General features: G+C 40.9%; 1 protein-coding gene across 2 annotated transcripts in view; it reads left to right on the top strand.

The window, feature by feature from the left end:
• Positions 1-27,644, top strand: part of LOC133955167 (septin-7-like) — a 51,617-nt gene that overhangs the window by 2,297 nt on the left and 21,676 nt on the right. The window contains exons 2-3 of one of the 2 annotated variants that reach the window (XM_062389860.1): positions 4,619-4,715; positions 24,227-24,333. In XM_062389860.1, coding sequence (XP_062245844.1) covers positions 4,619-4,715; positions 24,227-24,333 — 204 coding nt within the window. Of the gene's footprint in view, positions 1-4,615; positions 4,716-24,226; positions 24,334-27,644 lie in introns of both variants that reach the window. The other variant, XM_062389859.1, reaches the window with a different exon arrangement.

Genomic DNA, 27,644 nt, shown 5'->3' with positions numbered 1-27,644 from the left:
AACTATTCTTAAGGTGGAAACTATTGTTGAATTTCAGAAGTTCCTACCTGCAGATAAATGACCAAAGCAGTGAGTTATATTACCTGTGCGGCATGCCATGCACTTTAACAGGAAATAACCACACCATCAGAGGAGGCCACTTATGTAACACACACACACAGAACTTGTATGTGGGTGGATCGAACATGGAAATGGAAAGTGCTCCAGGCTCGTTCACTGATGTTCTGCCTGATGTGGATCTGTTAGCGCCAACGAGTATTGATCAGGCAAATAGGTAGTTTCCTAGTAGTTTGCTGCAGTATGTGTGTCTATAACATCCACTGTTGATGCTTTTGTGTAACCTAAGGTTTTTTGAATGTCACAGTGAGCAGGAGGACATGTGAAATGGACAGCCATGGTCTCTTACTGTTGGTGTGACAGAGGTCATTGATTTACAAATACAGCAACAAAGTTCTGACATCCTAAAATTGTGTCATATTGTCTTCCAACACATAGTATTTGTAATGTTAGGAATGTATGGTGATTTGAGGAGGCTAACAAACCTGTAAGTTAGAAGATAGAATACTGGTAACTTTGGCAATCTCATTATTTGTATGCATGTCTAGATTAATACAACAACTTGCAGAAGTTCAAGTTTTATGTTTCTGTCTCTGGAAACAGCCTCTAGGCCTATATGTGTATGTGATGTGAAATATATCAGTGATATGCTTGTTATTGGGGCTGTGGTTCAGGAGATGGGGAGGGTTGTCCACTAACCAGAAAGTTGGGGATTCGATTTGTGGCTTTTCAGTCCCTATGCTTAATTGTCCTTGGGATGGCTGTTCTGTGAAGTGTGGATGATGGAAAAGTGTGGTATATATTAATCAAGAGTATGCAGACACCTTAACACTAGGGATGGGCATAAGTAATCGACGACCGATTAATTGATCATTAAGAATTTCATCGAGAAATTCACTAATTACACATTTGACCACGGGCGGCAGTGTTTGAAAAAAACGCCACAGGCCTACTCAGTTACCTGCGACTGGCTGCGAGTTACTGTGTATTTCCATTTCCAAAGTAAACATGAAGAGGTCATGGCGAAGTGTAGAGTGGGACCATTTTGAGTTAAAAAATGACTTGGTTCACTGCCAATACTGCGAGCTATCCCCGAGACTGGGGGAGACGAGGAGCCTGCATTGTCTGACACGGACGAGGGGAGCGAAAACACCGGAGCCGGGCTAGCCAAGTTAGCACGGAGCTACCTGTGTATCACAGGGACGTCAGTCCCCTCAGAGCGAGTTTTTTCGGCGGCTGGACTGACGGTCACCAGGCTGCGTTCGTGTCTGACCTCGGGGAATGTTAACATGCTCATCTTTCTCAACACAAACCCGTAGGCTGGTGCTGAGGTTGTATGTGAGTTACTGGTTATTTTTATGAAGGTTTCTCGACTCAGTGCCTTGTTTGATAGTTTTGAGTTACATATGGCAAAACCTGTCAGACCTAAGTATTATATATTTGTGGTTAAGTTGTTTTTTAACATGAAGTTTTTTCATATTATTATTATTTTATTTTGGAGAAAAAAAAAACAACGAGGGTCAGTTGTGTTTAGAAGCACGGGCTTCTAGCTGTCGGCTCCGCTGCTTAAGATTACAGCAGCGCATATTTTGTTCATCTTGTAATAAAGATCTCAATGAGGAAACACGCTTTGTTTTTTCACTTCATTTTAATATAGCCTATAAATAGTGAATTTTTTAACTTGAAAATATGAATGATCAATCGAAAATTCGTCATTAATTCTCCCGACGATCGATGAAGACTATTTAATCGAACGCCCATCCCTACTTAACACTACAGCCTAGTGTTCTTTTATGTTAAAACACTTGTTTTTATACTTATATTTACACAAATACACCATAGCAAATTCCTTGTATGTGTAAACTTGCTTGGCTATAAAACTTGATTCTGATGTGGCAGTAATATTGAATGTTTCCTGTGGAACTAAAGGGTGGAAGCCATGAAAAACCAACCAAAAGCCTTGAAACGGTGTATAAAGAAAGGTGTGCACACACTTTTGTTTACATCTGTTGGTGCATAGCCGTATTGCATCCATGTATCCATGTCAGTAATGTGAATAAAATTCATGCATTTTGATTAAGTGTTAATTCTTTCTGAAGTCTTTGTGTTCTTTAGACGTATAATAGGTAAACATGCGCTAACTTCCTGCTTCAGATATTAACTACAGTCGGTCACACATTGTGAAAGTATTCACCAAACCAAGTTGGGTTGCAGATTGAATACAGATGAGAAACTATTCCTAAATGGCTGCAGAGTCTGTTTGGCAGACCTCATGTTTTTATTATCATAACAAAAAACTGTCTTGACTTTAAATTATAAAGACATATAAAAGAAATGTAGAGAAGTAGCAGATCATATCATTCTAATCCTATATTTATTTAAAATCAGTTCCTTTAAAATTCACTGTATTTTCTTTGAGTAAGTGTTTCTTGTTTTTCATATAGATTATAAAGCAACTCTTACTGCCTGTTTTTTTTACGGGGTTTGAAGGGATGTTCAGGGTCACAGTGATGTACATCTAATTACATCAACAACGGTTCACAAACATTTTCTACTGACACTCACTTTGAAGAAGCTGGGTTGACTGAGTGGTCTCAACATTCAAATTTCAGGGGGCAGGGCTACTGCATTCTTTCCATAAGATAAAAGATGTCACATCATACCATTATGAATGAAGCAGTGTGATGCTACTGAGATGCCCCGACCCAGTCAGACCCATAAGGGCACATGATTGTTTGGTTTAGATCATCAAAAATTACCATAGCGCATCTTTTTGGCCTTTGAATTGGTCCTAATTTCAGCTGTAGCTACTTTAAACCCTGCTCTATCAGTGCTGCAGTTTTCCATCGTAGCCATGCATGACAAAGTCTGAGAGGCCAGCAATCAAGTGTTTGCCTCATGTAGCGTGCAGGACAGTGCACAGTGACTGGAAGTGTGTGGGAGGGTGTTATCTGACGGCAGACAGGGAGATACAGAAAGGAAGGAGATGTGGAAGCATAACGGGATGCAAAGAGACGTGGCGGTAAAGAGAGAGATCAGCTGTGAAGCCTGACTGTGATCTGGTCTCAAGGCTAAAGTATGCTTCTCCGAGTCCTTGACGCGCAGACAGACGGATCGGACAGACTTTTTTAAATTTATGTTTATACGAGCTGTTTGTGCAGAAAAACAATTCACCGCCAGCACAGTAGTTGGCCCAACTGAAGACGAGTTTAGAGAAGTCTACCTCATGAGGTATGTAGAAGAAGTCCACGCTGGTTTATTTACTTCCCCCCGGCTCCTCACACACAGTGAACGATGGCAACTAACAGACAAAGGCTGTTGATGACGCGACTGTTTTTGCTGAAATAAAGTGAGTCAACAGCTTGAAGCTACACGGAGGCAGCTGTCTTCCCCCCCAGCTTCCACACACAGTCAGCACGGACTCCTGATGCTAACTACTACCAAGTGTTTGCTTTTAACCTGATGGTATTTGAGAAACAGTGTCATGATAGCCATGGAATTAAAGTCGTGACAGCGGGTTTTTGCTCTGTTACCACCGCAGTTAGCATGGTGGCTTGCCCACTAGAGCCGTTATGACAGGGCGTTATAACCTTATGTGACCATACACACATGCCGTTAGTGCTCTAACCAGCCACCGTCAATCGGAAAACTCCGCTGGCTTAACATACTTGTCACATTAATCCTAGAGTCGTAGTCGTGTTTTGGGTTTATTGTGCTATAGGGAATGATACAGGAAGTTTGAGGTCCAGAAATGTTGTTAGCGGACGTTAGCAGACCAATCACAGCCAAGGGCTATCCATAGGCTCTCTGATATGCCGACTGTGTAGTCAGAAAAATCAGATCTGCACGAAAAGCTCTCCGTGGAGCCCGAAGAAGGCGTTCCACGGCAAAGAAGGCGGTCCTATCTGTCCGTGTCCGTCAAAACGGAGAAGCATACATTGGCCTTAAGATTCACAAGGGTCATGATGGATACAACTCAACACGTAGGGACAATCAATTAGTTTGTTTGCGTCACCTCTTCTTAATCCACTTGATGTTTTTGCTATGATGAATTCATTGACTTAATTTACTGGTTACAACTTTTTTGTCTTAGTTGATTTGTTTGACTTACTTTGGCAGTGTTGACTCCACTTCCTCTTTCCATGCTCTGCAGAGAAGGCCTGTTATTTCTCTGTGAGTCACCCCCACCTCACCTCTCTCCCCCTTCACACAGCCCTCTTGTATTTATCCCAGCTGTGCTTCGCTTCAAAGGGTTCTCTGGATGACCTAGAAATGCTAATTGCAGGTTCACGAAAACAAGATTTTCATCACTTTGTGGCATATAATGACTGTTTGCTTCTGTGTGCAGCTAGTTTTTTTTATTATTTTGTATTTGGACACACGTGTATAAGATATCATTGTCAGTTTTTTGTGTGTTGCATGTGTTGATAAGGACTCATCTAATGTGCCATTACAGGCCCATATTCTGTTAAAGAAATAAAAAAAAATTAGACCGTGTGATGCTTTGTAATTCCTGCTTTAATACAAAGTGTTTGTCTGTGTGTGTGTTTTCCTCCAGCAGCGGAACCTTGAGGGCTACGTGGGCTTCGCCAATCTCCCCAACCAGGTGTATAGGAAGTCGGTCAAAAGAGGTTTTGAGTTTACATTGATGGTTGTCGGTAAGTTGAAATAATCGTGTGTGGATGCGCGTGCGTGTGTGTGTGCGTGATCAGCACAGGTAAAGCATGTGTGGAATCTTGAGCTCTCAACTGCTCCGGATGATGAGCTGACAATTTAAAAACCACTTTCTTGTAAGAGCTGGATCCCAGTTTCCCAGGGGAGTTTCCTTTCCGTAGCCTCAGGATGCACAGTGATATCTGTGTGTTTTGGATTATTTGATTTGGAGAGGGAATTGCAGGATGTTGGTTCAAGTATGAATGAGCTAGGATGCAGAATGTGGGTAATGGCATTACAGAGGGAGGGAAGTGGACAGAGGGGTGGAGGAACCATGAGTTTTGCAGTCTATAGACACACATACCCACACACAAATTATAGCATTGTTGTAATGACATATTGAACCATGCTCTTTGTGAAAGGGCCCTCTAATGAGCAGATATGGATTGTGTGAAGAAAGTCCTGTGGAGCTGTTCAGCCATCAAACTTGACTTAATTATACTGAGTCGCTTCCTGTGCTCAAAATATTGAGTGGAGTAAGTATGCACTGTGCAGTTTTTTGTTTAAAACATGAAATAATGTTAGAAATAAGATGAGTCAATATGTGTCCTCATCTAGATTTGAAATGACCTTGATCAGAGGAAGAGATTATGGTAATTTCCCTCAGCCCTAAATACCATAACAGCAAAAAAGTTAATTCAAACATAGTCAACCTATATTCAATAACTTCAATAATAAATAATAAATCAATAACAAACAAAGTCAATAACTGTGGCCTTATATTTTCTTAAAGATTTTTTTCTGTTTTGCAACACATTACACAACATGATCAGTGACTTGTGCTGCGTTAGTAGTTCTATATTTTAACTTTGGACAGAGCCAGACTAGCTCTTTCCCCCTGCTTCAAGTCTTTATGCTAAGCTAGGCTAGCTATCTTTTAACTTCATTCAGTCTTATATTTCTATACTTTCCAATATGCTGAACCAATACCTTTATAACCCTAAATAAGAAGCGCTTGAAAGGTCTTCTTTGTTTCCGCTCCCGCAGAAATATTGTGGATTGGGCATGTTGTCTGCTTTCTTTAAACTCAGTTGCAGTTACCAGTTCAATGTTTTAAGGTTATAAATCTATCTGTGTGTGTCATGTGATGATCATGATCAGTTCAGTGAAAGGAGACATTAACACAAAGAGGCGTCCAGCCTTTATTATCTCAGCCTGGGGTTTTTGCTTCCTGTTTAGTATACAGCCACTGTCGACAAGTAGCAGGAGGGAGACAAGGACAGCAAAGTGATGGCTTGGGAAAGAACCAGAGAGAATTACAATCAACCAGATCCTCTTTCAATTATTCCCACACACGGGCCCCTGTATCCGTCCCCCTAGCTAGCTTGGCTCCCAGATCACATACCCAAACGGATCCAACTTTCACACGTATCAAATGTGGAGAGTATAGCAGTGTGTTCACGACTCAACACAGAGCTACCTTGCAGATCAGGATCAGAGGGAAAGTTCAGGCCACTTGAGAATGTTCTTAAAATAAAATGTAAATTCATATTTGTGATATTAATGAATGGGGTGTTTCCCCTAGAATTTTTTTTAGGCCCGGTGGTAAGAGCTGATAGTGTGATTTGTTATACATTTTTCACGGGATGCTAGAGTATTTGTTGGTTATTTCCATATAAAACACTTGCTTCGCCATCACAAGTTGATAATGATTCAATAAACACGTTACTAACAATAAACTAATTTTATTTACAATACACTTATTTTATTATGAACACAGTGAGCATGGCTGGTTGCTACACTTGATCTTTCTTGGCTTTTGGAAGAATTGCTCCATGGCCTCTTGATAAGGGAAGTTTCCAACAGGCGGCCCATTTATGGATATTTTCAGGCCGTCCCCCAAGTGCTCTCCCTGCAGCCTGTTCCTGAGGTCAGTTTTCACCTACCAAAAGTGAAGATTTGTTTTTGTCTTTGTTCATTAGATTTTAAAATTTTGACTAAAGGTAGAAATTATTTGGCTAAAATTATTAATGAGTTGTGTTACCCTGTTCATAGTGGAAAAATCTCGCTCACAGTTAACACTGCTGAGCGGAATAGTGAGCCCAATTGCAGCAAGCTTGCTCAGACAGGGGTAGAGCTGACTGAGCTCATCGTACTGTGAGGTCAGCTCCTTCATTACATCCATCTGGTTCTTGTCCTATAGTTTGATAGAGCAGTTGACAAGGAACATTAATATAGGATGAAATTTGATAAGGGACAAAGCTAGCTCTTAAAAAAATCTTTCACCTTCAGAATGCCAGTAGTGAGATGTTCTCTGAATGAAGACCACTCTTCCAGCAGTGTCTGCTCATCCATTGGGTGGAACTTTTTTGCGAGAGTCTTCAGTTGGCTCACAGGCACATCCTGATCCAGCTTCCTGGCTGCCTGTGGGCTCAGCACACTAAATGCCCCAAGGATGTGGAGTTCCTGGAAACGCCCGTTCAACTGCTCCACAAGTTGCAGCAGATATGGCTCCATCACCTAGTTTGTTAAAAAAAAAACTTGTTATCCTATGATAATTGTGGTACAAAATAGTTGTATCTGTCAGGTTGCAATTAGCTAATATAAATAAATATAAAAATAAATACCTGAGTGCAATATCGACCCCAAAATGATTGCTGGTCACTGCTGCCAGAGGACTGCTGCCCTCTCCTCTCTCTCTCCTCTTCAGCCCTGATATTAAACATAATATCAGGGCCCCCTGGGATCATTCAGGTCGTGGTGGAGTTTGGCCAGGGCTGAGCCAGGAGGTTGGTTGTGACCTGCCTCCTTAATCCTTTGGATTGAGGCAATTGTGACTGGTACCTGAGGGAAAAACAAAGTTACATTTAGTATGCAGTGTGACAACTGCACAACCAAATAGTCTTAAAATATCAAATCATTTGTTTGGATTAAAAAAAAAGTTATAACAAGGACAGTGGATAATCTAACCTGGTCTTTCACAGCGAGGAAATTAGCGTCCTCCTTCTGGAAGATCTTTGACAATCTCGCCAGATGAGGAAGCACATCAGCCTGAAGGTGCAATGCAGCTACAAAACGATAAGTGGCACAAAAGGAGTAGAGTCCTTTTGCCACAGGGCACTTATTGTGTTGTACCTCCTCTGCAAGGGCCGTCAGCACTGCAGGGAGATTTCTCTGCAGGTTTGCCACTGCCTGGTGCTGAGAAAGCCAGCGTGTGTCCTTGACCTCCTATACATTATTGCAGGGAAAATATTATGAAATATCTGGTGCAATGAAACAGTTTTCTGTAATCTTTCCTCCTTGTAAAAATTAAGGTTTGTCTTACCTTAACTTTCAGATTAGCGACTCCCAGTGTTGTGGCTGCTGCCTTCAAAACTTCTGTCCTGTTGCTGCTGTTACAAAAATACAGGTGAAGATGCTGCAGGTGGTCCCTGAAAGTCTTCATGTAGGCAGTTTTCTCTGAGGCATCTCTGCAGACCAGAGCCAAACGATGGGCAGCACAGTGCACAGCGACTAGCCATGGCATGGTGTCGCAGAGTTGTTTCACCACTCCATTATGGCGTCCTATTTTTAAAAAGAAAAAAAGATTTGAGGGTATAATTGCAAAAAAAACAATATATTTAAGTCCAATAATCTTATACCTGTCATGACTGCTGCACCGTCCGTCCCAAGACCAAATATTTTGTCCTTGGGAATGCCCTTCTGATCAAGGATTTTATGGATGGCAGTCACAATGGTGTCAGCCTTCCCATCAGGAAGGGGAACCAAATCCAAAAACTGGCTAAAAAGAACTCCCTCTTTATCAAGGTATCTAAAATAAAATAGTTTTAAAATTTAATAAATACACATAGCTTGATCTTGCAATATATTTTTCAAACTATGTTAAATTATTGTTACAAGAAAACATTATCTTTTTACCGAACATGTACATCCAGCTGTTTAATCACAGCAACATCAGTGCTCTCATCCAGTTCGATCCCGACAGCCTGGGAGTTTCTAATGTCCTGCAGGATTGGTGCTTCTATAACACCAGCCAGTATTTCCAGCATTTCATCAACCATGCGGTGGGACCTATAGTTGGTGGATTTCCCTATCTTTGAAAATAAAAGAGATATAGAAAAATACAAAAATTAAAATTATATAAGTCTTATTATAATACAGTTGACAGTTTACCAGTTAATATTATACAGTTACCTTCAGTTTGGCAAAGTAGTCACAACCCAGCAGATCAGCTAGCTCAAGCAGAGCTGGATAGTTAGTGTGGTGGGCAATTTCGTGTTTTACCAGCCAGTACAGACACTTGAAAGCACCCACCACAGCCTCATGCTCAATAACGACCACAGGCTCGAAAGCTGCTGTGACAGAGTGACCTGGACAAAGAGCAAAATAAGCCCTTACACATCAGTTTCACATTAATGTGATTAAAGTCTAGTTGTCAAATTCTTTCACTGAAATCAAATCATTAGATTAAATCTTACCTTTAACCAAAGTTGTGTGGATCCTTAAACGCTGCACTGTGATGTTCTGACCTCAAATGGGTATCCAAGACATCCTTTCTGAACGTCTGAGAGGGGACCTCAATGAACACCCTTTGGGGTGATCCTCTCTTTACAGCCTGCTTATGCTGGCGGCATATGCGACAGAACATTCCTGTAAACGAAAAATATTTCAATTCAGAAAGTCTATTATTTTTTAATTTTATCGAAAACAAATAATTCTCCTTCAAAACCTAATTTGAAAATGTTCATGGTAATGGCGGGCTGAACCAATCAGACGTCGCATTTACGCGATCGGTTCGTGGTATAGTTCTTCTGCCGGAGAATAAACAGTGTTTTTCTAAAAACAAAGTTTATTTAATATAAACTAATTTCATGTACAGGAGCATAACGCACCAATACATATTGAGATAGCTGGTGGTGAGCTTGGATGGTTATGATATTATGGCTAATAATCCAATTCTCAATGGGAAAAATGAATAGGGTTTTTACTTCCAGAACCAGACTTTTTAGCCCTTTTAATGAAAGCACAGCAGGAGAGAGCTTTTCTCTGCCTGCTCCTTCAATTAAGAAAGAGCAGCACAGCGCAGCAACGTCAATTTCTCGTCAGATCTTTATATTTACCCTAAGCTCCGCCGCAAACAAGAGGAATTTGGATGCGAGTCCGCAGCCAAGACTGGTGGGAGAGAGTGGTCTTACGCGAATTTAGTGACCAGGAATCCTCGAAGGTCCAATTGCGCACTACTGCAGATGCCATCTCTCTAAGTTAAGAAGTATTTTAACGTTCAGCCTGCAAAAGTACTAGTAGTAGCCTACTCATTTACATTTATTTCGGACGCGCGCGGACACTACGATACGCGAACACGTCATTAATAAACACCCATGTCCCCTCGCTAAGCAACCGGACACGCTTACCGGACTACTTTTAAGGAGTGATAACAAAGACGTGAATCAGGCAATAAATCCACTTTCCTTGACAGCGGTTAAGTTCGGTGTGCTTAAAAGTACCGACGGAACTCAGTGGACCAATGGCGAATTACTGCGGCTGCTCTAAATTTAACCCCAATCTATTCGGAATAAGTGCATACATGGCGATTAAAACGGACTACACCAACTCTTCTATTCGGCATAGAATCTATGCCGAACAGATAATTGTAAACATGATCATTTCTATGCGGTCAGATGTGTCCATGTAAACGTGGCTAATGTAAGCTATATATTTCCTTTAAATAAAAAATTACAACAAATTGTAACTTACCATGTTGAGTCTGGTATAGCCACTGGCTATATTTGGGATTTTTAAGCCAGTCTGGGTCCCAGCCGGATTTTCGGTGTTTGCTGCCCCTATCTCGGTCACCGATGCTATTGCTAGCGCTCGGTTGGTTGCTCTCGCGGACATCTCTCACCTCTGCCCCTCCGACTTGTTCCTCCACACCTGTCACTCGCCCTTCTTCCCCACCTGTACTCTTGTTTGGCACCGTGTTTAGGAAGAACCTTGAAATATCTTTTTGTCCTTCATCCCTTTTAAGTTTTTTTGGTGGTGCCATGCTAATGATTATCTAACTTAATGCTGTCAGATTGACCGTTAGGGGCCTCATCTGCGCACGCGCGACACCCGCGCGCAGTATTTTATTTTATTATTTTTTTTTTTTTGGCCGGTTGTTGGCCTGGCGGGGGCGCTCGTTGGCCTGGCGGCCCGCCAGGCCTGAACAATGGTAGGGGAAACACTGGGGTGCAACGATAATTCGATGTTGTCGACAAAAATCAATGACAAAAATAGTCGATGACGAATATACTTGTCGGGCATTCGTTGGTTATGTCATAGCGTGTATTTTTCGTGCCATGCAGCTGAACTAAACGTTGTTTTACTGTAGGTGCTGATGGAAGTACCTGAGGAGTGAGCCATCTCGCTCCCTTCCTATCTCTCAAAGTCGCGTATATGCAAAAGCAACACAACATGGACCAATGGCGAGGTCCACTGATACAGCATCGCGAACCAGGAAGGCAAAAGTTCGGGAGAATATCACCCTTAACATGGCACGAAAAAAAAAATACGTTCATTATCTGTACGGCAGACCTGCTCTCTATGGAAGCAGGACACGCGTATGTGAGGAGGAGGTTTGACATCGTAACGTAATCGATGCAGACTCGCCTCAGTTAGATAGCCTGTTAACTAACTTGCTATATACACGTATATACTTGTGCGCAGGATTCAAGAATCCATTACAAAAATATGGTTTAAACTTTTTTTAACGTCTTTAAAAGCATAATGTTATTCTATTGCCTGACAAACATCTTTTTTAATCACATTTATTTAGTCTGCCGACGACTATAGTTTCATTTGTTGATTTTTTTTATTGCTGCTACTTTCCCTGTCCTTTTTATTAACAGGAAAAATGGATACTTTATTTTTTATTACTTTTTAGTATCAGCACTTGCCCTGTTCTTGATTCACAGGAAAAAGGAAACTTGAATTTAAATTAAATTTATTTTTATTAGCAGTTTGCCTGTCCTTGGTTGTAAATGGACATAAAACAAAGATTTTTTTTTTTTATGAAGTATCAATCTTTATTGTCTTTATTTTTGGTCATCACATGCCTCGAACAACCTCAAGATAAATTTAAAAGCTGTTAGCTAAATAAGAGCAATTAAGAATTTGTGTCATTCATAATCCGATTAGTCGATTAATAGTTTCAATAATCGACGACTAATCGACTATCAGAATAGTCGGTAGTTGCAGCCCTATTAATGAATGAAAAAGCCAAAAAGGAAGTTGAAATTTGTATATTCACATAACAAATACAGCGAATAAAGCAATTTTATAGTTATTAATTTGATAGTAAGTATTTTTAACAAGAGTCAAATATAGCTATTATTCTGCTATTATTATATTGGTATAATTACTTTCATATATAAATATATATTATATACTAAATATACTGTACTATTTTTTATATACTGTAACAATAACATTACCATCATATCATCAGTACTTACCATCATCTGCCACTGCACCTTATCTACCCATTTATCTTGTGTTTCTGTTTTTATTGTTTCTACCGCAATATTTTATATTTTATATTTTATTTTATTTTATTCTATTGTATTGTATTTTATTGTATTCAAATGTACCGGCTGCTATGACGACTTAATTCCCCTTCGGGGATGAATAAAGTAATCTATCTAGCTATCTATCTAACAAGTCTATCCCAAGTTTCAATGTATTGTAATAACTTACTGTATTTATTTTTGATTAGAAAAATTTCTCAAATTTAAGCTTGTTTCTTCTCTGGCTTCAGTTTTTAATTTGTTCAGCTGTATTTTGGAGGAATATCAATGTTTCTCGCTGTAAGGTATGAAAACTACTACAGCTAAAATTACTTTCACTTGCAATAACTCTGTATTCTAATCAATACAGCAATTTCACAAGTCCCTACACCATATCTCAAAGTGCTTAGCCTAGTTTATTTTGTAACATTTTCTGTTAGACACTCAAGAGTGGCTGGAGCAAGCAAATGTGTTTTTAGCCGTGCTTGCAGCGTGGCTTGAGGGATGCTGATGTTGGTCTGTTGGCCCACCACGTTGATCCAGCCGGAAATATCTGTGCAACTATACACACACTTACCATGTAGCACCACCGTGAATTGGTATGTTTTATTCTGTAGCGAAATGTCAGTTACTATAACTATAACATTTTTTAAGGACCGAGATTCTGAGACTCTACTTACTAAACGAACCATACCTTACTAAACTCTTCTGGCACATACTGTTGATTAGGGCTGCACAGCTGTGGAGCTTTTCATTCCAACAACCAGAGTTTTCAGACCTAAAATCCACACTGGTCTCTCCTCATGTCCTCCTTCCTTCACTGTGAACCCAAGAGCAAGTCAGGCTTCATCCTACTTTCTTTTCAACTTGGTTTTTGAATTCTGTGTCTGGTTTGTAACTGACGGCTGCTTCACGTGAACGAGCTCTGATCTCACTGTGTCTCTCTGAGCGAATGAGTGGGGGCGGAGCCTCTGGGCCCGTGTGTGCTGTCTGGGGGCACTCACACACATTTCCCCCTTCCGGTCGCGCGCCCTAGCTATTATGCTTCTGAGCCACACAGTTTGAGAATGACTGGCATAGAGTGAGATGGCGGTTTGACTTTTTTTAATTTGAAATTTAATTATTATTATTTTATTTATTTTTTTAATTTAGAGCATGCCTTACGAGCGAATCGCGGGGTACCTGCGGGCGACCAGGTGCCTGCGGGCACCGTGTTGGTGACCCCTGCCATAGACTGTATTGACCCAGCTTGGCTGTCAGAGGGGAAATACTCCCCCTGGCTGTACAAGACTGATCTTGGTAAGTTCTAGACCGGACGCCGAAGCCGAACTACACTATTCTCAAGCGCGCAGGTGCCTGGCGGTTTACACGGGACACTTATTTCTCAGCGCCGGTCAGCCTGCGATTCTGCTTTTTCTGCTTGTTGTATTTAACCGTGAACGCACCACGCCTCGCCTCCAGCCTCAGCCTGAACCCTTATTAACCCTGCTGCGTCACTTCATAATAGCAACAACAAAAACCTAATCGATGTTAAGAAACTGGTAAGGAAAGGTATGACATTACTAAGCAACACTTTAATCTATCACTGTTTATCTATTTTCATCTGACCATTGTTTAAAACCCGCAAATCTGACGTGAAAAGATTTTTATTATAGACGGAAGTTTCAAAATGGTAACTTAACACACAAGTGTTATGGCAAAGGGCTTGATTCTAACTAGTCCTGTTTGATTGCTGTGGTAACAGTGATTTCAGGTGGTAGAGAAGTCGTTCAGCAATGGGAAGATTGCTAGTAGGATCTCGACTTTTGTCTTCTTTCACTTTATGTGCATGCTCCATGACATCTTTACAGCGATTTCAACCACCAGCGTTTCCATGTTTACTTGACAGGGCTTTTTGTAGACGCAATAAACATAAATACTGGATCCAAAAAGTACATTAGATAGATAGATAGATAGATAAAATACAGTTCATAGAGAATGAATAGGGGATAATTTCAGTTTTCTTTTTGGTTTCAGGAATGTGCTGTAAACCTAGGGGAAACACTGATACGTGTGTGGGATTGTTAGACTGTCTCCTGCTGTCAGTCCTGTTATTGCTGCACTCCTCTAGGCTTTTGAGTGTGTGCATGTGCGCACATAAGATGGTCTGACAGGCTTAAGATTGACCGCCTTGCCTAATGACCTTGCAGAAGGGAGTGACTGAAGGAAGGCTTTCGTCTGGTTAATCTGCGGGTTTATCCAGATGCGTTAATACACACCGAGCACACGTTCACTGTTTGAACAGCTGACCTGTATGTGTGAAAACTATCTCTCTTCTTTTTCCTCCCATCTACTTCCATGACTCTTATTTCCATTTCTTATCATAAAGCATCACCCACCTGCTATCCCTGTTTCACCATTTGATCTTTAACAAAAGGAAAAAACTGTCAGAAAAATACAGTACTGAAAAGAACAAACTGTGGTTGAAAACAGCCCAGACACAGTCAGAGCTGCCATGTAGAGATTGGTAGCCAACTATAATTCCTTATTTAGATTTTCCGTTCTCTTAAAATGCATATGCCTTGTTTGGCTCTCCTCATATTGCTGAACAGAGCCCTACTCAACACTTGACATCTGATGGTTAAAGGTCGCAAACTGTGGTTTGCGACAGTTAAGTGCCCACAGAAATATCTTGTTTTGAGAAGAGCAGTTTTGTTTTCTCTACAGCTTTGTTCCTTGAAGGCATTTCAGGATCTAAAACTGCTGACTTTTTGGCTATAACTGTGACTGTACCACCTCCAAGCATGTTTTTTGAACTTCTATGGAGGGGCACACTCTGTGGATACTAACAATTCGCTATTTTTTAATAGATGCTTACTCTCAAATATAGTGGAATATACTATACAATAATACAGTGGAACTAACTTCCCCCTTGCGTTAATTTTGCATCTGATCACGATCCAGTTGGGGGGCTTGCATAAAATCATTGTTCATTAATCGTAATCAAGGTAAAAGTTGGAAATAATCGTGATATTGATTTGATGTCGTATCGCACAGCCCTAAATTCCAGCTGTTTTTAATTCCCAAAGGATTGGCAACACATAATTCCATTTTGTATACTTATAACAGTACAGCATGCACCTGAGATGCATTAAGTACAGAGAGAGATATTATTAGCCAAACCACCTACAGAAGTGGACCCTTTCTGACCACATTAAACAGTGTAAATTTTGTTGTAAATCCACATACAAGAGCTATGTTGACAGAAATTATTATCACACTCTACTGTTCCAAACCAGCAAGTTTGCAACAGCCATATAAGCCAGTAAACACAGGAAGAGTTCCTTTCCTCAGTTCTCACATTATTCAAGGCCCTTGTGGATGGAGTGAGGACTCGACCAATCAAAAAGTAAGAGCACACAATAACACAGCTTCCATGGTGGCTGCAATATGGGGCTGCTGTGGCTGAGGGGTAGAGCGGTCGTATCCAAACAGAAGATAGGCATTTCAAGTCTTTCCCATCTGTATGTCTTTGGGCAAGATGCTTAACCCTGGATTGCCCCTCATAGAAAAAAATGTGCTTCTAATTGATGAACTGTATGAATGTGTGTGTGAATGGGTGAATCGCATTTATTTTTCACCATATGTCCCACAAAAGTAAAATGTGTTTGTGTGTGCATACTTATTAAGATTAGAATCCATAGAAGCATAAAGGCTGGCAGTGGTATTAGCAACACCGCCAACTAATATAATTTAAAATTGGGTAGTTAGATTTACACTGTATGAATTTTCAAGTATTGACAATGGTCACTGACACCATGGCATTGGGGGACCCCCAATTCAGATTCTGCTAAGGGCCCCATTAAGGCTCTGGTTGACAGTGGCTGCATACAGTTTCTGATTTTTTTTTTACTGGGATATAACATTTTAATTACATAGATTCAACAAACTTCACTGTCACCGAAGTATTTAATTAGCATAAAAAAACGTTCAAACTGAAAGGTTTTTAAAATGTGTGTTATCACTTGAAAATGTTAACATGCTCTAATGTTTGGGACTAGGGTTGGGTACAGAGAACCGGTTCCAATATGGCACTGGTTCCAATACAACCGGTACCTACCCGGACAGATATGCAACGCAGATTTCAGTGCCTGAGCCAATTGAAGACTGAGGTCTTCGTTCCTCCCGCCTCCTCACACTTCAACTTCTTCCTTCACGGGAAGGGGCGCCTCCTGTTGGGGCCCAGCATGAGTCGGTCGCGGCTGCCGGTGGACAAACTCTTGTCTCTGCGTTGCCTGCGTTACTCGTGCGTCAGGGCTTCCATGCAGGTGTGGGAGGATCTCCTTGCAGCGTTGCGTTTTAAAAAAGTCATTCATAAGAATCACGATTCATATCTGTATTGATTTTTTGTCCCACATCCCTGTCTCCAGAAATACATTTTCCTACCTAATCAGCTGAAAGTTACAGAATAATTTGACAGTCTGAAGTTCAGAGTTCTGCTGTCTGATAACCATCTAGTATGTGCCGTCAGTTCAGTTTGTGTTCATGGTCCAATGTGTAGGAATTGTCTTTCACATACAGTAGTTTAGTGTGTTCCACCGCATGGTAAATGGTCTTTTTATGTAGCTTTATATTGCGCTTTTCTAATCTTGACCACCCGAAGTGCTCTACAGTACAGTTTGACATTCCCCATTCGCATGCTGATTCATACAGTGCATCTATATAAAGTTTTTTTTCTATCAAACGCACATCACTCACACACTGAGGTCACACGGCACAGAGGTCCGGGGAAATTTTGGGTTCAGTATCTTAACCAAGGACACTTTGGCATGAATCTGTCCAAGGTAGAGTCCATGCTTCGTCATTATTACAGGACAGCAGCCTGTTTACAAACCTACTTCACAAAGATGCCTCATCGCCTCTGGGCACAACAGGCCACCAAGTCTTTATATGTGTGCAGCAATGGTGGTCATACATGCTCGGCCAGTCTCCCTCTCCTTTCTCAGCTTTCATCCGTTCTCTTTTCTGCTCCTGTGCTGTGCGTCTCTATTTTGAGACGCACATGTCTGCCGTGACCCAGCACGTGCCGATTCTGTCAGTTTTAGTCTCAGGCTTGGTTGATCGCAGCAGAACACTCGCTCTCTAATTAAAAAAACCCAGAGGGAAGTGGGTTGTGTCCCTCCAAGGCTCCTGTAGCCAGCCTTTGTGGACCACCCCAGTCAAACTGGGTGCTGACAGTTTATTTTGGATTCATAGTCTCTAATAGACTCCGCTGGACTTGCAGATCCTTATCTTTCCTAAAGCACTGACCTTAACCCCCCCCCCCAGTTTAAGCCAGTTCCATTTAGCCTAAACAATGGAGAATTACCTTTTCCAGCAGTCTGGTGCTCAGTTAATACAATGTCCCTCACATTCACCATTGGTCTGGCTCTCTCCACTGTTTGCCTGTATGTTCCCCAGATGTGTCATTTCACACTTTTTGGTTCAGGTGTCACACATCTGTTAGGTGTGTGTGTGAGTGTCGGCGTGCTAGGCAGAGGCCTGTCAGGATGTGATGGGGGCCAGCTGCTGCCTCAGGGCTGAGAGAGAGAGGAATGTGAGGAATCCCATGGGAAACCCACTTTGACCATTTGTAGGTTTTTCTGTCTCTCGCGGTCCAGCTTGACACATACACTCCAGGCCACTTTATTAGGTACACCTTGCTAGTACCGGGCTGGACTCCCTTTCGCCTTCAGAAATTCCTTAATTCTTCGTAGCATATAATCAACAAGGCGTGGCGTTTAAACAATGCTCAATTGTTACTAAGGGGCCTAAAGTGTGCCGAAAAAATATCGTAGAATTGTAGATTCAGTTTCCTGTTCTAAAACTGACAGGAGTGGCCCAGGCGTGGTCTTCTGTTGCTGTAGCCCATCTGCTTCAAGGTTCGACGTGGTATTGGTTCAGAGATGGTATTCTGCATACATTGTTTGTAATGAGTGGTTATTTGAGTTATTGTTGCCTTTCATCTCGAACCATTCTGCCCATTCTCCTCTGACCTCTGACGTCAACAAGGCATTTTCATCCACAAAACTGCCGCTCATCAGCCGTAGATCAGCAGTTTTTTAATACTCAGACCAGCCTGCCTGCCACAAAAAACCATGCCACGTTCAAAGACACTTAAATCCCCATTTTGATGCTCGGTTTGAACTTCAGCAAATCGTCTTCACCACGTCGATATTCCTAAATACATTGAGCTGCTGCCATGTGATTGGCTGATTAGCTTTTTGTGTTAAAAAGCAATTGAACAGGTGTTCTTAATAAAGTGGCCGGTGAGTGTATGTGTGGGTGTGTGCATGAAAAACAGCATCAATAAAAAAATGCACACATCAAAGTACGACCATTGAACCTAATTAATAAATGGTGTAATAAACTGTACACTGCTGAAACAGTAAGACAAGCAAGAGAAAATGTATCCATTAATCATCAAGTCATGATCAAGAGCCAAATCACAGTCCAGTGCATTTTGTCATCCATGTTAGTGGTGGGGGAAAAAAAACGATTCTGTTCAGTATCGCGATATTTTGCGCAGGCAATTATATTGATACAGTAGCAAAAGTATTGCAATAAATCTAAATATATTTTTTTGTACTTTATTTCCAATTTTTTCAATATTTAATTATATATGTAACAGCCCCTGGCTGGCAAAGCATGACAGGGATAATTTCAGAGTTTAAAAAACACCTGATCATTCCAGGCACTAGTGTGACTGCTGAAAGGGTGTTCTCCACTGCAGGAGATGTAGTAACGGCCCAGAGGAGCACTTTAACATCTGAGCATGTTGACCAACTCCTTTTTCTGAACGAAAAATGACAATATTCCCAAATGAATTTTAACATTTTTGGTTCATGACTTGCAGCCAACTGGACTGGACTCTAGCAGTACACTTTTTTATTTATTTTTGTCAATTTGATTGAGGCTCTAAATTACTCTTATTTATATGATTATCCTATCCTCATGTTTATGTTACTCTTTTATGTCTGCTTTATGTTACTATATTGTTTTTAAATAATTTTAAGTTATGTGCTGGGAGCTCAGCGTTCATGTGACAGGTCTCCTATTCAGAAAATAATTACAAAGGTCCTGTATCCTGATTGTTCAAAGACAAAGTTTTTGCTCTACCCTTTCTTAGTTTTGTACAGTTAATGTGTAGAAGGTAATGTTGTTCACACAATTAAATTTGAACATTTGAAATGGGTTGAGCAGTCTTATTTTCCTCATTTGTTGTAATGCATTTGAATAATATTGGGGACATGAATCGCAATATATCGCAGAATTGAATCACAATGCTGTATCGAAATATGTTAAGAATCGCAGTAATATTGAATCGTGGCCCAAATATCGCAATACTATCGAATCGTCACATTTTTGCCAATTCCCACCCCTACTCCATGTCATAACTTTGGGTTTTGATAACGTTAGGAAGCATCAGATACAGACAATGAAAAGTAGAAGTTTCGCTGAGAGTGCTATCAGTCTGTCACCAGAGCTGAGAGTATCAGGGCAGCCAGCAGATGATTGTCGTGCTGCCTTCAATTTCCATCAGGCACCATCAGCCGTCTCTGCTTTCATCAGTTACGTTTGTGATTTGGTCATTTTAAGACCAGATTTGGTTGGACAGTTTACAGCCTGCCACAATGCAGCTTCTGCAGTGCTCTGTGTTCTTTCAAGCAGCTATAGAAAGTGTTGCATTCCCGGCTGATGCATCAGCTCAAACATTGTTAGATGATAGCCCGACCATCAAGTCAATTCATGTCAGCTTTATGTATAAGGCATATTTTAAATCAACCAAAGTTTACCCAAAGAGCTGTAGATTAAACTATAATAAGAGAAGTCAAATATATAAAAGCCAGTTTAGCCTTAGCTTTGTCTTGGAAGGCCTGCTATATTCTAATTTGTCCATAGTTTCATAATGACCCAATTTATTTTTGCACATCTCATGATAATGTAACGGACTGGGTTTATGGTTATGTGCATTTTTGATGTTGTCAGTAAAACACTGTGTTCAAGGAGTATTCTGATATCCTGGGGTCTGTGAAGGGGTCAGGGGTGGGACATGTGATTGCTTGGACCGATAGGATGGGGTTGCTCGGGGAAGACAGTCTCTCCTTGGCTGTTTGTGTTGATGAGCAGGAGCTAATAAGGAAGTGGGGTTGTTGTGGAGGTGGACGAGAACGGAGTGAAGCGAAGAGTGACATGTCCGTGTAAAGATTAATAAAAAGTGTTAAACTACAAAGAAGTTCCTTGTCCTCTGTAAGCGTGGACGTTACAATAACATAAACAAGTTTAAGTAGTGTACTGAAATGTTGATTTATTTAAGTGCTGTATGCAGATGTTCTGTGGATAGTTATCTATACAGTCTCCTGTTGAGACTCGCGTTGGAGAATATTTGCCCAAATTCTGTCAATTACTGTCAGTAAAATTCAAATATATAATATAACGCATAAATTAGGAAAAGAAGAAGAGCACCACTGACAAGAATGGAAAGGTTTGCTTTAGCAAGAGCAGAGAGGGGGGTTGTCACAGGAAGAGAAACTAAAATATTTGACCCGAAACTTTCTGTCCAGAAATTAGACTGAGACCCAAGCTTTGACAATTATTAAATAATCTGGTGAGTTTAAAAATATACCGATGGGATATGACTCTAGATAAACAGGTGTTGTGGAATTAAAGGATAAGTTGCTTTACAATCAGTTGGCTGAGACGAGCTCACAATGACACAGACATCTTCGGAGCGTTTAGGTGCTGAGTGGTTCATCATGTAGAGGCAGTAACATATTTATTCCGTTGCACTTTGATTTAGTTCTCTCTCAAAGATACAGATAATGGCACACTATAAGATTACTACAAACAAGCCTTATGTGGAACTGATAACTGACAACCTACAAACACCCTGTTTGGAATTGATCTCCATATACTCTGCTTGGTTGCAAGAAAGACTATAGATACAGACCCTCTGCTGTCTGGAGAATGGAGAATTGCCTTCGTAGTTAAGCCACAGTTTGCCTTTCACACACTCACAATGCAGCGGGAGGTTCTTTACACAGACGCGTTCGCAACAGCAACAAATCCTCCGCGTTTTTCAGCCGAGAGGTTCAGCAGACAGAGGCAGGAATTTATGTATTAATTCCTCTGGGTAGATCATGTGATCATGTTTATAGCTACCGGGACACATGCATCTCCTCCGGAGAATATACGGAGGAACTGCGGATTGCAGTGCATGTCTTAAAGCGTCTCCAGAGGGATGTATAAGTTATTCTGGAACACAGATATTCCTCCACATCCGTTGCCATTGACATAGGTCCTAAATTTAGTTCATTCTGGACTTTAAACCAGGTGTACAAGTGAATACTATTGTTGTTTAACATCTAAGTTTGAAGAGATTCACTTTCACCATATGCAATTTATAACACTGTTTGTCCAGGTTATTCTTCTTTTTCCAAAAAGACACTGTTTCAGGGATCACTTCAGATACTGCAACAAACTGTTAGCTTGCTAACTAGCTAGCATACTCACTCACCAAAGGAGTCAATAACACTGTGATACCATAAAAGCAGGTGAAACAGAGGAATTGTATTAACTGTAATTCAGATCCATTGGGAACATCAAACTGAAACAAACTTACCAAAATGGAAAGTAATTTTAATGTTATCAGCAATTTCCCAGAATGACTGCAGATGTTTCGGCGAGCCACAAGGTCACAGTGAATGGTTGTTGTTCCAGGAGTTAAGCCATCACACCTGTTCAACAGATATCAGACAAGCTAAGGTGGAGTATCCCCTCAAACCTAAGTGTGACTGGGGTTTGATTAGTTTCACTTCATGTCCTGTTGTGTTTTGTCATGGTAGCATCAGTAGCTAGTAACACATAGCTGCCAAATTGCAAAGCAAAACAGTAGGAGAACGACAAACACACCGGAGCCCCTACCGCGTTTTCATACATCGGTGCGATTTAATCATGGAACTTTGTGTGTGTGTGTGGCTGCGTGCATGTGTGCGTGATATTTTGGTCATTGTATGTTGTATGTTCTGGCCAATCGCGAATTTTTTTTAAATGCATTTACTTAAGTAGTGTGCTGTACAGTTTTGAGGCACTTCAGAATTTCCACTCGTCTACATTTCAGAAGAACATATTTATTTACAAGGTTACAAGTTTCTTTTAAGATGAACATTCAACACTATGCTTAAGGTAACAGGCATTTAAAATACAATATATTCAAAGTGTTTATCACCATTATTCCTTATTATATATATATATATATATAGAGTATCAGGGTCAGCAGCAGATACTGGAGTGATCTTCGCAGGATGTGGGTGGGAAAAAAAGTGCACACACAGACAGACCAGCTGAATGTCAGGCAGACCAGTGCGACCAGTGAAAATGTTTGGTCATACTTTTTAAGTTACATGGCTGCAGGGACACAGTGAGTTATGTGTTCATAACTCACAAAGGGACAGAACATCATTCATAACTGTGCAAACAAACAGGGGACAGAACGAGGGGTTAAGAGATTGTGAGGACTGGAATCCAGCCGGCCATCACACCATGTCAGCATGGGCCCATTGAATTCACAGTCCTTCTCCTGTGGACAGAGTGAATGAATTTGTTCCCCTGCAGATGTACCCTCCCTGCAGGTGGCTGATTTGAAGAAAATCACATTATGTTTTCAGGTTGTTTGATGTACTTCCCGTTCTTGTAAATGCGTTATTTCAAGAATGCCTCGAGGGAATCCATTGGCACAAACATTCATTTGGATTAACTGAGATGATTTTGATAGCCAAAGGTCAAATGTCATGTTTTTGGCGTCTTTATGATGCAATTTCAAGGCTGTCTTTGGGTAAATTGACCAGATGTCAATTGGACTCACAGATTCATTGATTAGAAGCCTGTTGTCATACGAGTCTGGAAAGAAAATGTATGTAGACTGACATTTTACTGGTTGGTAGAGGCATACAACCGTAAAGCGGTAATCACAGTTATCCTGACTTCTGATTTAAGGGTTTTAAAAAAATAAATAAAAATGTTTCTTGAAATTGGATTTTGACTCAACCCTAACCAGTTACAGCAGAACAAGTCAATCTGGAGCAAAAGGGGCCCTAGATATGGCACATCAGTTGGCCAGCTCTTGGATTTCTGGAAAATCACAAATCAATCTGGAATTACTGGAGCATCTGATGATCATTTGAACAAGGGAAACCTCCAGCTCTCATAGAAAAAAAAGTGCTGCTTTGTCTCTTGTCTCACTGTAACTTACTTGAAAGCCATGATGCTTCCAAGTCCAGTAGGAGTGGCTCAGAGTGGTGTTGAGGTCTTTTAAGGACAGGCAGGCCTCCTTCCCTCCACCCAAACTCTCTTCCAACGCACTTTTTTCATGAGACACGAGCCACCGGCTACCCCATTAATCAGAGCATTGTGCGTGTGCGTGCGTGCATGGTTGGAATAGATGTGCGCTTTGTCAAGTTAATGTTAACTGTGTGTTTGTGTGGCTGCTCTTCGCTTCTTAATGGGAGTAGGGAATGGAAAGTTGGCACAGTAAGGAGAGAAACAGTAAGATTTATGTTATAAGGGAAGCATTGAGTGAGAGGGATAGAAAGAATGGATGAATGGGGATGGTGCACAGGAGGGGGAGAGGAAATGCTTTATTCCCTCTATCTGAAAGCTTTTCTTGCTGGCAGCCGAGCTCCTGACCTTTTTCCCTTCTCAGACAATTAATCAACTCTATTTCCCAGCTTCACCCCCGTCCTCCCCAGGCCCTGTGTGTGTAAGAATGTGTGTAATACATTGTGCTTTTGTGTATGTTTTCTAATGCATGTATGATTGGCCTCTATACTTCTCAGCACTCATAGGTTTTTTTCACAAAATGGAGACAGCATTACATTTATAATCTTACCCACTAATATTACCCAAAGACATGCAGATATATATTCTATTGTTAAAACCACTGTCTGTGTCATTAGGTGAGTCTGGTCTTGGGAAATCAACACTCATCAACTCACTGTTCCTGACTGACCTGTATTCTAAGGACTACCCTGGGCCATCCCAGCGGATTAAGAAGACTGTGCAGGTGAGCTTATTCAATCTTTAGCTCTACTGTGGCTTCATTTGTGTATGTGTGAAGAGAATTAGAGATGGAGTGAAATAGAGGGAAGAAGCAAGGCCACAGGGCCTGGTTTTGTCCTTTTATGGTAAAAACCATAAGAAGAGAGAAGAGAAGCAATTTGGGAAAACCATAAAAGGCTGTGAAAGAGAGGGAGTAAAAAATAAGGAAACCACTCTGTGGCGGGAGCAAAGGGTTGAGTGTAAAGGAGCGTTGGAGCAAATGCATGAAGGATGCAGGTAGAAGATAAAGTGTGTGTATGTGTTAAAGAGAGAGATGTGACAGTGGAGAGACAAAGAAAGAGTAGGGTGAAAAGAGTTAGGTACACTATATTTGTACATCAACAAAATGCATTTGAAACATAACCATAATTATTTAATTGACGTATATATTTTTTTCCGTTTGAGTTTCTTATCAAACACACGACTGAATGTATTGATGAGCTGGTGTACCTGGTCTCACTAACCGACCTGCCTGTGCTATCACTGTGTAAAGTGAGTCTTCATGAGCCGAAAAGTCATACACCTTTTTCAATTCAATGTTTCACTGTTGTTTGCCTGACACAGGGCATCATGATGGACTCTGGTTGTCCAGTGTGTTTCTCAGGTAACTTAAATTACAGGTATCAAATGGTTAAAAGCTTGCAGTCATAAGGTCATAAGAAGTGACAGTGATGAGATTTGAAATTGTTCAACATTAGTCTGCTGAAAATGTCGAGGATTTTTAGTATTATTTGCAAATATTTTTGAAAATCTGTGACTCCAAATTGTGGACAAGTACATCCTTTCTGATTTATTTATCTTTGAGATGTGTCTACAACTTGATTGGATTTGACCTGTGACAAACTGAATTGATTTAAAAAAATGCAAGGAACGAGACAAAAAAAAAAACATTAGATCCAAGAAACCCTTTGTAGACCTTAATCATAAACTTATGGCGAGACGCTGCCAAGGCTTTTGAAGGAGTTTGGAAACACCATGCCCCCCACCCAAACGGAATAACTAGACAAGAAGGTTCTAAGTCAGGGAGGTGACCAAGAACCCAATGGTATCTCAAATGACAGAGTTGACATCTGTGTGCCTGCGAATTCGTTGTTTCCTTGCAGACAGTGGTACCAACTAAGCATGAGCTCCACTATACTACAATAGATCCAATAGTTCATGAGGTGAAACGATGGATTACCTTATCAGCTAGACCTTTAAGGTGGACGTTTCTCACCACCTGGCTAATATCATGCTTATGGTTAGGTATAATGGTGGCAGCATCACATTATGGGGTTCTTCTCAGTGGCAGGGTGGGTAAGACTATTCAGAACTGAGGGAAGATTGGACACAAAATACAGAGTTTAAAAAAACTGCTCTGCAAGGAAGAAAGAGATAAGGCCAAGCTGGCAGACATGTAACCAAGAGGACTTAAAGCTGCCAGAGGGACTTCTACTAGATTTAAAGGTTTTAAGTACTTTTTTTTTGTGTTGGATTTGAACATTCATTCTGCAAGAATTCATTTTCTTCATTCAGCAGTCATGCTCTCACTAGATCAATTCCAAAAATGAGTGGTCACTTTTATGGCTACAGGGCAGTGATGTATGGTTCTATACCCTGGTACAGTGAAAGCTGGTTCAGGTGTCACCTGATGTGAAGGCACATCAGGTGACACCTGATGTGCCTTCACAGCTTTCACTGTATCACCGAGATGCCCCTGTGTCTTTTGAATCTCCACTTGACAGCACTTCTGTTGTGTTCCAGTCTAGGCAGCAGGACATTGCTGAATGCACTCTGTTTGGGGCGAGAATGAAAACATTAAGATCCTTTTGCTTCAAACTCCTTTTCGGTCCATCGCTCACATTAAACCTCATGTGAACCCCACAGGCACAGCATGGGTATAAACGCTCTCCTCCATGTAACGGTTAGCATGTGAAAGTTTGTTTGCCATGGGTTCTGTGGTCTGAGGATGAGGCCGAGAGACGAGGTCAGAGTATTTATATTCCAGAACAATCTTGTGTTGTGTCGCTCACTCACATTCCCCCAGATCAGATTTCTTTTAAATGATAGTGTTGAGACTGACGGCATTCTTGCGGTTTTCTCTCAATCTGTTTTCCTTCACAGAAACAGTGGGAATAGCAGAGTTGGTTTTGAGATGGTTGACATGTCATGCACAGACACTTACAGTACAAACACACTCTTTTAACACACGTGCTGGATGCACAATTGGGCTCAGATATGTCAAAAGAACTGTGGTGGATGATATATGCTCAGCTGTAAAGTCAGGCAGATTATCTCAAGGTTTGTGAAAGCTGAAGAATGTTGTGTTAGAATGAGAGGACTGTAGTTTGAGTTAAAGGGGGATCCTTAAATAACTAGATGGCCTTGTGAAAGTATGAGGCAAAGTGTGGAACGAGTGACAAGCTGCATGAAATACTGGATCTGTGCGAAAGGGTGTGAAGAGTTGTTATGTCTGCTTTCACTGTTTCAAGCCACAAGCAGAAATCCATTATGTTATTTTAAATATATCATATGTAGGGCTGTCAAACGATTAAAATGAATAAATCACGATTAATCACCAACATTTTTAAATACCCTAAAAATCCCCATTTTCTATGTTTATTCTTGAGGGAGGACAGGAGGCGAATATATACAGTTAACATTTTTTTTTTATTATTGATGACAAGCCAAAATCATAAATCAAACTAAAACATACCACACCATAATTAAATTTGTCTGTCTGTTTGCTATGCATTTTAGCAAACATAGGATTTTTTTTTTTATAGATCAAACTCAATTGTGGCATCTTACCCTTACCCCTGCATATTTTCCAACAGCATTCATGTTATACTTGACAATTTTGGTCACAACTAGAGATGAGCCGGATACTCGGCTGAAACGAGTATCCGGTACGGATAAAGCACTTTTGCCGAGCACGAGTATTATACGAGTAATACGAGTCAATATCTGTGCTCGGACTGAATAAAAATCCTCACACAGCGTCACAGCGCTCCTCCCCTTCACACACCGCTCTGCTCACTCACTCACAGAACAGCTCTCTGTCTCTCAGTCACTCAGGTTCGCGGGTCTTTAAGTTTGTTTTTATTTCAGTTTGTACTTACTTATTAACCAGTAGAGGTCTGTTAAACGTGGGTTCGTTCAGACGTGGTGCTGATAGAAAGCGACTCGCGTTGCGTCTCTGCCTGTCGGAGATTTTTTTTTTTTTATTTACTTCACGCATTGAGTGTCTGACTACTCTCTAGCGTCTGGCTACTCTCTCTCTCTCTCTCTCTCTCT

Source organism: Platichthys flesus, chromosome 6, assembly GCF_949316205.1.
Source record: "Platichthys flesus chromosome 6, fPlaFle2.1, whole genome shotgun sequence".
NCBI classification, from domain to species: Eukaryota; Metazoa; Chordata; class Actinopteri; order Pleuronectiformes; family Pleuronectidae; genus Platichthys; species Platichthys flesus.
Note: the sequence above shows the minus strand (reverse complement) of the source record. Positions and strands in the feature narration are given on the sequence as shown.